General features: G+C 48.0%; 1 protein-coding gene and 1 pseudogene across 2 annotated transcripts in view; both read left to right on the plus strand.

Moving 5' to 3' along the window:
- The window catches only part of Vps35l (VPS35 endosomal protein sorting factor like), a 106612-nt gene that overhangs the window by 88588 nt on the left and 5504 nt on the right, over positions 1-12520 (plus strand). For both annotated transcript variants that reach the window (XM_005351057.2, XM_026781443.1), the window contains exon 28: positions 7361-7526. In XM_005351057.2, coding sequence (XP_005351114.1) covers positions 7361-7526 — 166 coding nt within the window. The remainder of the gene's footprint in view (positions 1-7360; positions 7527-12520) is intronic.
- LOC113456564 lies at positions 6201-6291 on the plus strand (annotated as a pseudogene).

Consider the following 12520-nt stretch of genomic DNA (forward strand, 5'->3'; position numbering starts at 1 on the left):
ATCTAGAAGGGATTGTCTAGGTCAGGTCGGCCGTGGACATGTCTTGGGGGAAGATTCAACCATTGCGCAGCACCATTTCCATCCGTAGCAGGGAATCCTGGACTTGTAAGGGTGGAGAGCCTGGGCTGAGCACTAGTAGGCACTGATTCGTTGTTCTTGGCTCTTGGCTGTGGATGTGATGTGCACAGGGGCTTCATGTTCCTCCTGCCTCGACTTCCCCAAGTGATGTGCTGGACCGGTAGCCAAAAAAAAACCCCCATTCTCCCTTAAGTTACTCTTGTCAGGGTGTTTCTGTCACAGCATCAGGAAGGAAACTAAGAAAATTCTGTGTCGAAATTATACCGTCTCATGGGTATGTACGTGTAAGAAAAAGTATCTATGGGGTTAGGTACTTGTGTGGTTTCTGGCATGACTGGAGTCTAGCCTCTCCTCGGAGGGACTTTGGAACAGATGATTGGCTCTTCATGTGAGCAGAGAGGTCCCACCTGAGTCGCCATGGCTAAGAGACAGTCAGATGAATCACACCTAAGCCATGACAATGGATTTTGCATGAAATCAACCCCCCCCCCGTTTACCTCAGATTGGTTCCCTTTCATGTCACAGGTTTGGGGGGGGTGGCTTTTATTGTTTTAGAATTTTATTTCCCTGTGGTAACCACATGTAACATAAGCTCTACTCCTAAACTAAAGGCTTCAGAAGGACTGTACAGAGTCATTGACCTTACATAAAATGGTGACCAGCAGATCTTGGGAGTGTTTTGTTTGCTTAACTGGAAATGTATGCTTGTTGCTCCCTCCCCATTCTCCACCCTCCGCACTGTTCACCCCTGGAGTCATGAATTAGGTGGTTTTAGATTTCTCTAAGTGGGCTCGGGCAGTGTTTGTACTTGTGACTGGTCTGTTTCCCTTAGCGCGAGTCCCACACTCCTCCATCTTGTCACGTACAACAGGCTTTACTGTTTAAGGCTTGCCAGCCTTCCACCGTGTGCACAGACTTCTCTTTCTGTGCATTCATTCATCCCACACCTTGGCCAGGTTTGCTAATATCCTCTCCAGAACCTGGACAGACACTCAGACCATACTGGTAGATCATGTGGTAGCTATAGCAAGCCACGTGACTGAGGGCACTCAGGAGCCCCAGTGTTACATGGGGCTCAAGAGAAGGAGTTGGGTTGTTCAGGGGTATGGAATGGGTGGCTGTTTTGATTGATAGGCTTGGATTATTTAAGCTTTTGCTCATGGGCATGTCCCTTCCCAGAAAGTATCATATTTTAGTTATATATTTGATAGGCATAGGCAAAAGAGAGTAAATAGAAGATTTTTCCTAAAAGTTCGTGTAGAGGACAGAGTTTGTCTTACTTTGCATGTAGTCGAGCAAGTTCGGGCTTGATTGCCTCCCCAACCCTCTATACCTGGACAGAAACTATTCGCAAAGGGGCACTTTCTGATGGTTTTCAGGGGAGGAGAGATTGGTTTGTTTCTTTGTTTGGAGCGAGATGTACATGCAGGTTGGCGGGTGTGAGATGTCTGAAGTTGCAAACAGGTTGCTAAGTGCTTGGTCAGGAGGGTGATGTGGACTGCAGTGCCAGGTTACGAAGCTATTCCCTGTGCCTCCCTGCTGTCCAGAGAAGCTCTTTCCAGGAGCAGGACAGTCTCATTTAGCAACTTCTGGTAGGATAAATAAAGTAGAACTGTCACATCGAGGTCAGTGTTGAGGTTTCAGAGCCCCAAGTTTGTGTGGGATTTGTAGAAGCTAGAATGTTAGGATCTTGTTCTCTGGCCCTGGTCACTGAGGCTGCAGTGGGGACACACGTTCTCTTGTTTTTTACTTATTAAAAGTAGCTATAAAGATAGCAAGACATCCACATTCCACTTCACCCTCTCCTCTCTATCATCCTGGTCCATAAGTACCTGCTAATCTGGGAATGGAGGAAGTGCCCCCTACCAAGGAAGTCAGGCTTAATGTTAAACACCACCAACTCCATCTGTAAGAAGCACCAGGCACTGCAGGGACATCTGAGTGCCCCTCTTTTGGGGGTTGGGTATTTTTGTGGTTTTAGGCATTGTGGGGACAAAGGAGTCACCAAGGAGGACTTCAGGTCATCGCTGGTTGGCTTTGTGGGTATGGTGGGAGGTTCCACTTGAAAAGCAAAGGCCAAAATGAGCTCCCGGGTGATTAGAGAAGCCACACCCAAGAAGGTAGGTTTTCAGCTGAGATCAGAAGGAAAATGAGCACTAGGTGCTAGGGAGAAGAGAGGGAGGAGAGGGCTTCATGGCAGGGAGCACAGTGTGCGTGAAGGCCTAAAGGTAGGATGGGGGTGTCGGGCACCCCAGAGGGACTGGAAGGGAGGGACTTAAGAAGCTGTGCAAGTGAGGAGACACTGGCACCTGCTCCAGTAGCCTCAAATCTGCTGGGGATCTGTCTCCTTTGCACCCCAGGGGCCCTTTCCTGCTCTGCTCCCAGCCCATTGGTGTTCTGGCTCTGTGGCACCCAGCCCTTACTGTTCAGTTCAATCATATACCCCTCTTTTGACGATCAGCCAACAGCTCATAAATACGCGCTCGAAACACTGAACCAAGCACCCAGTAAGGTGGACTTCTCCAGCCAGGACTTAAAGATGTGCTGTTACCATCTTTGCTTAGAAGTGCAGCAGTCACGACTCAAGTATTTCTTCTCACCGGGAGTGTGATGAAGTGAGGGTTCCTGAGAGCGGGGACTTCAAAGGGACAGTGGAGGGACAGTGTCAGGCCCTTTTTTGGGTCAGTAAAAAGGACTCACCTTCTGGGTCCCTCATGGAAACCACCTCATTGGAATTGAGTTGCCCCATCTAGGAGGGAACCTAGCTAGGCCACTGGGGATCTTCCCACTGGAGTACCATGTCAACCCAAACACCTTTTCCTTCTAAAAATGCGCAGCCTGGGGAGATGGCTTTGTGAATAATAGCCCTTGCTCAGCGAGCAGGAGGTCCTAAGTTTGATTCCTCAGCACCCATGTGAAAAGGCAGACATGGCTGTGCATGCCATAATCCCAGACTGGGAGTGGAGACAGACTCTCTGGTCCACCAGCCTCGCTCAGACAGGCAGCTTTGAGAGACCCATGCTCAAGGCAGTGTAGGTGAGAGAGCAATAGAAAAGACATCCATTCTGCTCTGGCTGCTGCATGCCCATGCACAGGATGCCATGTAACATGTACAGACACACAGGATGGGGTGGGGGAAGAAGAAAGAGGAGGAGGAGAAGAAATAAAAACCCGAGTGTGGACTGGGGCTTCAGTTAAGTTTGTAGAGTGCTTGCTTTTAGCATGCATGAAGCCCTGGGCTCAGTCACCAGTACTGCATAAAACCAGGTGGTACATGCCTTAATCTGGGAAGTGAAGGCAGGAAGGTCAAGAGTTCTAGGTCATCCTCTGCTTTATGGTGAGTTCAAAACCACGAAACCCCGTCTCAAAGGGGCAGGGGGCTGAGGGCAGAGATAGGCAGATTCTGGACCTCACTGGCCAGCCAGTCTGGCCAAATTGGTGAAGTCCAGGTTTAGTGAAAGACCCTGTTTCAAAAAAACAAGGTGGAGAATGGCCAAGGAAGACACTTGACGCTGACCTCTGGCCTCCACACCTAAATTCATTAGCACACATTTGCCCACACACAGAATATGTACATCACACACACCAAAAAAAACAACTAAATTATGTGTATACATTAGCACATATTTGTAAACATAAAATACATACACCACACACATATACACAACAAAACAACAGCAATAACAAAATTACTATTAGACACACATTGAAACCATTGTGTTACTTTGAAAGGATACAGGACTGGAGTGGAGCTCAGTTGTTGGTACAGTGCTTGCTTGTCTAGCATGCTCAACTCCCCAGGGTCTCTCCACAGAAAACCTGATACAGTGGTGCATGTGTGAAGTTCCAGCACTCAGGAAGTAGGGGCAGGAGGACCAGAAGGCCAGAGTTATCCTTAGCTGTATAGCCAGTTCAAGGCCAGACCTAGATACATAAGACACTGTCTCAAAAAGAAAAATAATCTACCTATGCTAGGCTTCAGCTATTGAACCATTCCCAAATATTAAAACAAACAAACAAATTATGTTGTAGTCCCTGAAACGCGGGAAGTGCACCATGGACATAACCTGTCATCTCTTTGGTTTTGAACAAACCAAAGAAATGCTCATCTTAGCCCATTCCCCGAATTCCTATGGCCCCACTTCTCTGAAACTGTGTTCATTCGTCTCCCACAGGGTGGGGACATTAGTGTTGAAATGAAGTTGCTGGAACATTCAGACTGTGGTCTATTCCCAAGGCAGATCCTTAAATTTTAAAAAAAAATGTATTTTAGTATCCACGTAGTCGAACAAAATAGCCTAGTTAGAAACAGCTGCAAGCAGAGGAAGGCAGCGGTGAGCTGCCAGCTGGGACTGACTAGCCTCGCCTGGGTGGTTCAGATTGATGCACACAGCTCGCATTGTTTGGATGCTTGAGCGTCGTGCATACTCTTTCTTGCTGATACAGTAGGAACAGTTCCCACAGATATGAGTGGCTTGTGCACATCTCGAGCTTCTCTGCCCAGATCCTCACCCCTGGGCAGTGTCACTGCAAATACATTCATCCTAGATCAGGGCACTGCTGTCTGAATTTAAAGCCCTATACCTGCGCTCTAAATAGCCCCTCCATGCGCATCTTCTTCCTGAGCACATAGACATACCCAGTGTGTCCAAAGAGGGGGAGCTAAGAGCAGACAGACTGCCAGAACTCTAATCTTGGAACCCCCACATCTCCTATGCTGGAAGTGTAGGCTGAAGCCACTCATCCCCTGTGGCCTACTCCTATGGATGAGATAGGGCTGGGCTTGGTGGGTTGAAAGCCCTGTAGTTGCTTTCAAGACCAGTTTTGTAGCTTCCTCAGGGCCTGGCACATGGAAGGTGTCAACAAAGGCGACTGACTCAATATGATTCCTGTGGGGTCTGCCATATGCCACTCACTGTGCCAGGGCCAGGGCACATGCTCAACCTGGCCATGCCAGCCTGTATTCCTGGAGGCACCTTCCACAGAATTCAGCCAACTGTCATAGTAAGTGCTGAAGAGGCTGAGGCAGGAGGATAATGAGTTTAAAGCCAGTTTGAGCTATCCCTAGAGCCAGGATGATGGCTCAGTGAGTGGTACCCAGAAGCATACGGACCTAGGTCCTGGTTCTCAGCATCCATGTGAAAAGCCAGACATGGTAGCGGGCTTGTGAGCCTAGTACTGGAAAAATGGAGACAACAAGATCCCTGAGGCTTGCTGGCCACTCAGGCTAGCCAGCTGGTGAGCTCTAGGTTCAGGAAGAGAGCTGTCTCAAAACAGCACAGAGAGTGACTGAAGAAGGGTACAGATTTTAGCCTCTGACTGCCATGTGCACATGAACCACACTCACAAGCGTTCACTTATATGCATACCCAACATGTACTCACAAACACATATAAGCACATGCCTAAATCCAAACAAGCAAAAATCAGAATCCAGCCTGCTATCGAGAAGATCTCGCAGTATGTGGCAGACACAGGTGCAGCGGATGTAATACCTGTCTTTTGCAGGACAGACGGAGGCCACCATATGAGACAGGGCAGTTTTCTGAAGCAATAAATCAGATGTTTTCAGATGGCAGGATATGCTCATGATAAAAAGAAGATAGGAAGCTGGGCCTCATGGCCTGGGCTTGTAATCACATCTACTTGAAAGGCAAGCACCATAAGTCAAGGCCAGCTTGAGTGATGTAGTGAGGCGTCTTAAATACAAAAAGGGCTGGGCGGTGGTGGCACCTGCCTTTAATCCCAGCACTCGGGAGGCAGGTAGAGGCAGGAGGAGATCTGAGTTCAAAGTCAGCCTGGCCTACAATGCGAGTTCCAGGATAGGCTCTAAGCTACACAGAGAAACCCCATCTTGAAAAACTGAAAAGCAAAAAACAAACAAAAAAACCAAGAAATACAGAAAATGCTTTTTGGGCTAGTGAAATGGCTCTGCCGGTGATGGCACTTGTTACCAAGTCTGACGACTCGAGTTCACTCCCTTGTACTCAACTGGTAATAAGAGAGAACCAACCCCTAAAGCTGTCCTCTGGCCCTGGCGTGTACATGACAGTGTATACCAATACTCAAATACATGTGCACACACACACAGAGGAGAAAATGAATGTAATTTAAGGAAAGTGGCTTCCTGTCCACGGAAAAGCATGTTCTTGTTGACTGGCAAAGCTGCCTCCATTTAACTGGTACTGGATTGGGACTTTTGCAAGGAGCATTCTTTCCCCTTCAGCTGCGAGGTGCCAGTTATTTGCACACTTGTCAGTGCCAGGGAGAGTGGCCTCTGGAGACGCTTCTGGCTTCCAACCCATCCAGCCAACAGGAGACACCGCCCGCAGACTGGCGTGGGTGAGGATACCCGTGCAGTGCCTGTCACCTCACAGTTGAGCCCCAGCCATGCTTTGCCAGTGGCCTTGTCCCTCCACGCAGCCTCCAGCTGCAGGTCTTGTTCCAATAGCGCCCCTACCTGCACCTGCGTTTTCAGCCTGGGATAATAGCAGCATCCTCCTGGCACCAGGCCCTGGCGCCCAGCCTCATGCTGGCCCCAGCTGCGAAAATAATCCTTTTTTGTACCTTCTCTTGACCTGAGTGTATTCCGCTAGGGCCCAATACTGTGCCTGGCCTACAAGTAGGAGAGGTGTGGCTGGACCCAGGCAGCAGAGATTGTGTGGGGGTTGGTAGGGCAGCTGGGCATTTGTTTCCTGGGAAGTGTCAACAGGAGAGCCACCTTGGGGATGGAACTGAAACCACCCACCTTTTTGCATTGCAACTCTCTTTTGGAAAGATTCTGCGTAGTGTCTGAGAAACACACTTTATTCTAGGTTTTCCCTCACGGGAGTCCAGGTTAAGCCTTGCTGTGGGTGAGGATCCTTGAGAGTGGACCTGTCTTTGAAGTCAGTGCAGTGGCTTCTGCCATGCCATCTGCTGAGGACCCACAATCCTCCTTTGTAATTAGACAGATGTGATCTGCTTCCACCGCTGGGCATGGGAACTCAAGGAGTAATCACGGAAGCACAGGCCATTGGGCTGACAGGTGACCGCCAGTTGTTCTTTAGACCCGAAAGGGAGGCTGTTGGTCATGCCGCCATCCTGAAATGCGTGATCAGTGGGTGAGGTGTGTCTTGTCACTCTCTCTCTGTGCCTAGGCTCCTGAGTGGCCCTGCCCAAATGAAGCAATGAGCCTTTTAGTCCCAACAGCTGCTTAAGGGAAGCGTTGGGTTAATGGGTGCTTTAACTCTTCTGCTTCATAGCTGGGTTTATCTGTCATGTTTTTTTTTTTTCTCTACCAGGATCATCCAGAACACGGAGTCCTGTTTCTGGTTCGAGAACTTCTCAACGTGATCCAGGACTACACCTGGGAGGACAATAGTGACGACAAAATCCGAATCTACACCTCTGTCCTGCACCTGCTGTCTGCCATGAGCCAGGACACCTATCTTTACCACATAGACAAAGGTACCAGCATCCCAACCAGTCCTCAGCAAGCCCCGTTTCATGGACAGCGAAGGGACTGTTTCACCGTGTCTTCTTAGTGTTTGGGTGCACATGGGTTGTGTGTACATATATGTGTGTGTGCATATGGAGGCTGACCTTGACTCTGGGTGTCTTCCTTAATCATTCTTCACCTTATTTATTTGAGTCAGGGTCTCTCATGGAGCTGGAACTCACCAGCCTAGCTAATCTGGCTGGCTAATGAGATCCAAAGATTTGCCAATCTCTCTGCAAGTCCATCACACCCCTGCACTTACTTGCTGGGGTTACAGGCACATGCTGCCATGTCCAGGTTTTACATCTGTGCTTGATATATATGGTTGTTTGAATAGGAATGGCTTCCATAGATTCTTGTGTTTGAATGCTTGGCCCATAGGGAGAGGCACTATTAGGTGTGGCTTTGTTGGGGTCAGTGTGCCCTTGTTGGAGGAAGTGTGTCTCTGTGGGAGTGGGCTTTAAGGTCTCAGATGCTCAGGCTAAGCCTAGTATGGCTCAGTCTCTTCCTGCTGCTTGCAGATCAAGATGTAGGACTCTCAGCTACCCCTCCAGCACCATGCCTGCATGCTCTTGCTTCCCACGTGGCAATCATAGACTTAACCTCTGAACTGCAAGCCAGTCCAAATTAAATGTTTTCCTTTATAAGAGTTGCTGTAGTCGTGGTGTCTCTTCACAGCAATAGAACTCTAACTAAGACAGTGTCCACACTCAGGTCCTCCTGTTTGTGCAATAAGCACTTTACCCACTGAACTGTATCTCCAGCCAGGCAGGGCCTCATGTAGTCTGGTCTCAAACTCACTTTATAGCTGGAAATGACCTTGAACTTTTTTCTGTAATCTCACTCTGTAGCTCTGGCTTCTCTGTGTTCCTAGACCTTGAATTCTTTTTTTCTTTTCTTTTTTTTTTTTTTTTTTGGTTTTTCGAGACAGGGTTTCTCTGTGGCTTTGGAGCCTGTCCTGGAACTAGCTCTGTAGACCAGGCTGGTCTCGAACTCGAATTCTTGTTATCCTCCTCTATGCACAGAGTGCAGGGGTTGCAGGTATCTATTAGCATGCCCAGTTAATGCAGTATTGGAGATTGAACCCAGGCTTCACACATGCTAGGCAAGCGCTCTGTCAGCTGAGCTGTGTCTTAGCCCAAGAGCCTGTATTCCTGAACCACTTCCCACCCTCCACTGAGTCTCCCCAGGAAGAAGCCTGGCGATTTGTAGGACCAGTTTTTTTGTGGTGTTGAAAATGGAACCCAGGGCCTTATATGTGTTAGGCAAGCTCCGGGCCATTGGCCATCTGCCCAGCCATGTGTGTGTGACAAGTGCCTGAAGTCATTTTGACCACGTGCTGGGATTGCAGAAGCACCCTTGGATCACTGGTTGAATACACAGGTAGATGAGTGTCGCCACTGGCTCGCCTCACCCCAGTCCAGGTGGACTTTGGTGTGGGGTTCTGTTCCCTGAGCTTCGGGAGGGTGTGGAGGCCTGCCAGCCCTCACCGTTCCAATGCTAAGAGGAAGGGGCAGTCTCTTTCTCCCACCTGCTACCATCTGTTCTGTTCTTGCTGTTGCTGGTTTGAGAGCAACCTCTCTGTATCCCTCCCAACTCCTTTTTACGTCTTCTAATGAATTAAACCCACAGAGCCTCAAATTGATTGCTTAATCTCACCTGATCCCAGATAGGCAGAGGATTGGACATAGGTCATCCTCAGTTGCATTAAGTGTTTGAGACCCTGCCTAGTCTACATAAAAAATACATCCTAAACCCAAAATCCCCATATTTAGGATCCCATGACCTGGCGCTGGTCCATCCAAGTACTTACTACTACCATGGCCTCGCTTGTCTGTGTAGGTGGGCCAGGTCAACCTTGTGCCCCACACTGGGTCCTCAGATCCTAGCCCAGAACCCAGTGATGAGCTGACCTCATTCAGTAGCTGCTATTGTAAAAATGATTTCCCTGGGGAGAAGCATACATCTGCCTGCTCCTTATAAGCCCCAACAACAAGCCAAAGTATGACTCTGCCGAAGTTCACCCTAGGGAGCCAGTGAACTCATATGCTTGCTTACAGAGCATGGGCGACACAGCAGACACACTGAAGTCTTCAGCCAGCACAATGCTTCTTCCCCATAGCGGCCCAGATGAAGTTCCCCTTCAGTTAGCTTTCTCCAGCCTGTGTACTCTCTCACCTCCTGAGGTCCCAAAGCCATTTAGGACAGAATTGCATAAAACTAGAGTCTCGAGCCGGGCTGTGGTGGCACACGCCTTTAATCCCAGCACTCGGGAGGCAGAGGCAGGCGGATCTCTGTGAGTTTGAGACCAGTCTGGTCTACAGAGCTAGTTCCAGGATAGGCTCCAAAGCCACAGAGAAACCCTGTCTTGAAAAAAAAAAAAAAAAAAAAAAAAAAAAAAAAAAAAAAAAAAAAACTAGAGTCTCGAGTGAGGATACAGCGGTCCTCACAACTCCCTCCTTCTCTGATGGAGGCTTGATCATCTCAGCCAGCAGTTTTGAGCCTGTTCTGGATGTAGAACTCAGAGAAAACTCCAACAGTGGTCCTTTGTAATGTTGGCTCATCTGGGCCATCCGCTTCTGTCGAAGATTTTTCAGGGGGTCTTCCTTGGTCAAACCTGATTTTTCTTAACTTAGAATGAATTCACAGCCTCTCATTTCCTGTGGAAATAAAAGCAAAACCTCTTCTCCAAAGTAACATATCTTCTAACTTAAATTTTGAAGTCAAGTCATTTTCAAAATGTTGGGTTAATCCAGCAAGATTTATTTTTAATCAAATGTCTTTTAGCAGCTCTTGCTCTTTCCTCAGCTGTCAAACAATTCAAAGACAACATAATAACATACAGTATCCAGATACTCTGTGTACTTTCCATCTTTACGTGGCTCTATTTTAAACTCTATTTCTTTTATTTTTATTTTCAATTTTTGGTTTTTTGGAGACAGGGTTTTTCTGTATATTTTGGCTGTCTTGGTTTTCAGTCTGTAGACCAGGCTGTCCTTGAACTCAGAGAGTTCCCCCTGCCTCTGCCTCCCAAGGGCTGGGATTAAAGGTGTGTGCCACCACAAGCTAGTGTTAACCCTCATCCCAAAAGTCTCCTTAAAGGGCAGTTCAGGGTAAGCTTGGAGATTGTGTGTGGTCAGAGGAGCTGGGAGTGGTGGAAGTTGGAGCTGCTTGTTTTCTGTGTTCTTAGAGCCTGTACCTGCTTCAAGTGGCTCAGGGAAACCATGCTAGTGTTCATCTGTAGAGAGGGAGCGTGCCAGATGCACACAGTGGCCAAGGATTATGGTTTGACAAGTCTGTGTGACAAGCAGGCAGCTATCCACTGTCATGGTACAGGGCAGCCAAGGGTCTGCAGTTGTTGGGTCTGTGTGAGAAGCAGCAGCTATCCACTGTCAGGTGTTTTATTCAGCTATTCTATACCTCTGATACTTTTTAAAATTAAAATGTTGTTTTGAAGTCGCAGTCAGAGATGAACATAACGCACCCCTGATGTTTTCTTCTCAGTTTAATTGTGCACAGGTTCGCTCATTCTCCAGAGAATCAATGCAAACTCCAGTGAATGCATAAAATAAAGGAATGTAACTTTTAAAAGTTCCTGGGAAACTGTAAATTAGGAACTACACATAGCTACATGACTCCACTGTGTGTAGGGAGGGGCTCCATTATATATACTGTTGTTACATTGTGTGTGTGCGCGCATGTGTACATGGGTATGTGCTCACGTGTGTGGAGGACAGAGGTCAGTGTCAGGTGTCTATATTGTCCTCTCCGAGACTTTACTTTTTGACACAGGGTCTCTCTCTGAACCTGACGCTCGCCACTTGGCGGGGCAGGCTAGAGGGAGCTGCTCTAGGATCCACCTATCTCTGCCCTCCTTTGTCCTTGTACTAAGTTACAGCCATGCAGAACACCTGGATTTTTCACATGGGGATCCAATGTGGACTGTCATTTTGCTGATTGATTCATCTATCTTCTTCACTCCCAAAGGGGACTGTTTTTTCTTTTTAGACAAAGTCTCACTGTGTAGCTCTGGCTGTCCTGGTTCTCAGCTATGTAGATGGACTAGGCTGGCCTCAAACTCAGAGGGGCCTGCCTCTGCTTCCCGAGTGCTGCAGTTAAAGGTGTGCACCACCACGCCTGGCCCCAAAAGGTCATTTCTTTTTTTTTTCTTTCTTTCTTTTTTTTTAAAAAAAATCCAAACAGGGTTTCTCTGTATAGTCTTGGCTGTTCTGGAATGCACTCAAGAGTTCCAATGCCTGGTTTTCCTTGTTCTTGGACTCTTGAACACCTTCCCATTCCTGTGGATCACATCTGGGGATTGTTTCTGTGCAGTCACTAAGAGATTGTGACATACCCAGAGAAGGACTATCCGTACCCTCACCCCCTCATTTGGTCTTTTCTTCCACTGTACAACAGGATCAAATTGGAGGCCCTTCTGTGTTTCTTATGGCTGTTGTCTCCTCTGAAGTGTGACTGAGATGAGAGCCTTCCCAGTTGTTCCTGAGAGGTGATAACACAAGGGTATAGGAAGCACAATCACATCCCAGCAGGATGTAGAGCTGGAGCTTACTAGCATGCTCTTTAAACAGGACTACATTATTGTAGCTGAAAGAATGGGAATAGAAGCTTGTGTTAGCACGGAGGGAAGGAATGAGCTCTGAAAGGCAGAAACTGTGTTTTCTTTGTTTGTGAAGGCTGGTGCTAGCCAACAGAAGAGGACCGACTGGGGAGATGATTCAGTTGCTGAAGCACTGGTCACTCAAACATGAGGACCTCTAGGACTGCAAAGATAGGTGACCTCTGAGGCTTACTGGCCAGCCTGGACTAATGAGTGATTTCAAGGCCACTAAGAGACCCTGTCTTAAGAAAAAAGATGACCAGCTCCTGAGACGTGACACTTGAGATTGATTGCTCTCAGAGAGAGAGAGAGAGAGAGAGAGAGAGAGAGAGAGAGAGAGAGAGA

Source organism: Microtus ochrogaster, chromosome 8, assembly GCF_000317375.1.
Source record: "Microtus ochrogaster isolate Prairie Vole_2 chromosome 8, MicOch1.0, whole genome shotgun sequence".
NCBI classification, from domain to species: Eukaryota; Metazoa; Chordata; class Mammalia; order Rodentia; family Cricetidae; genus Microtus; species Microtus ochrogaster.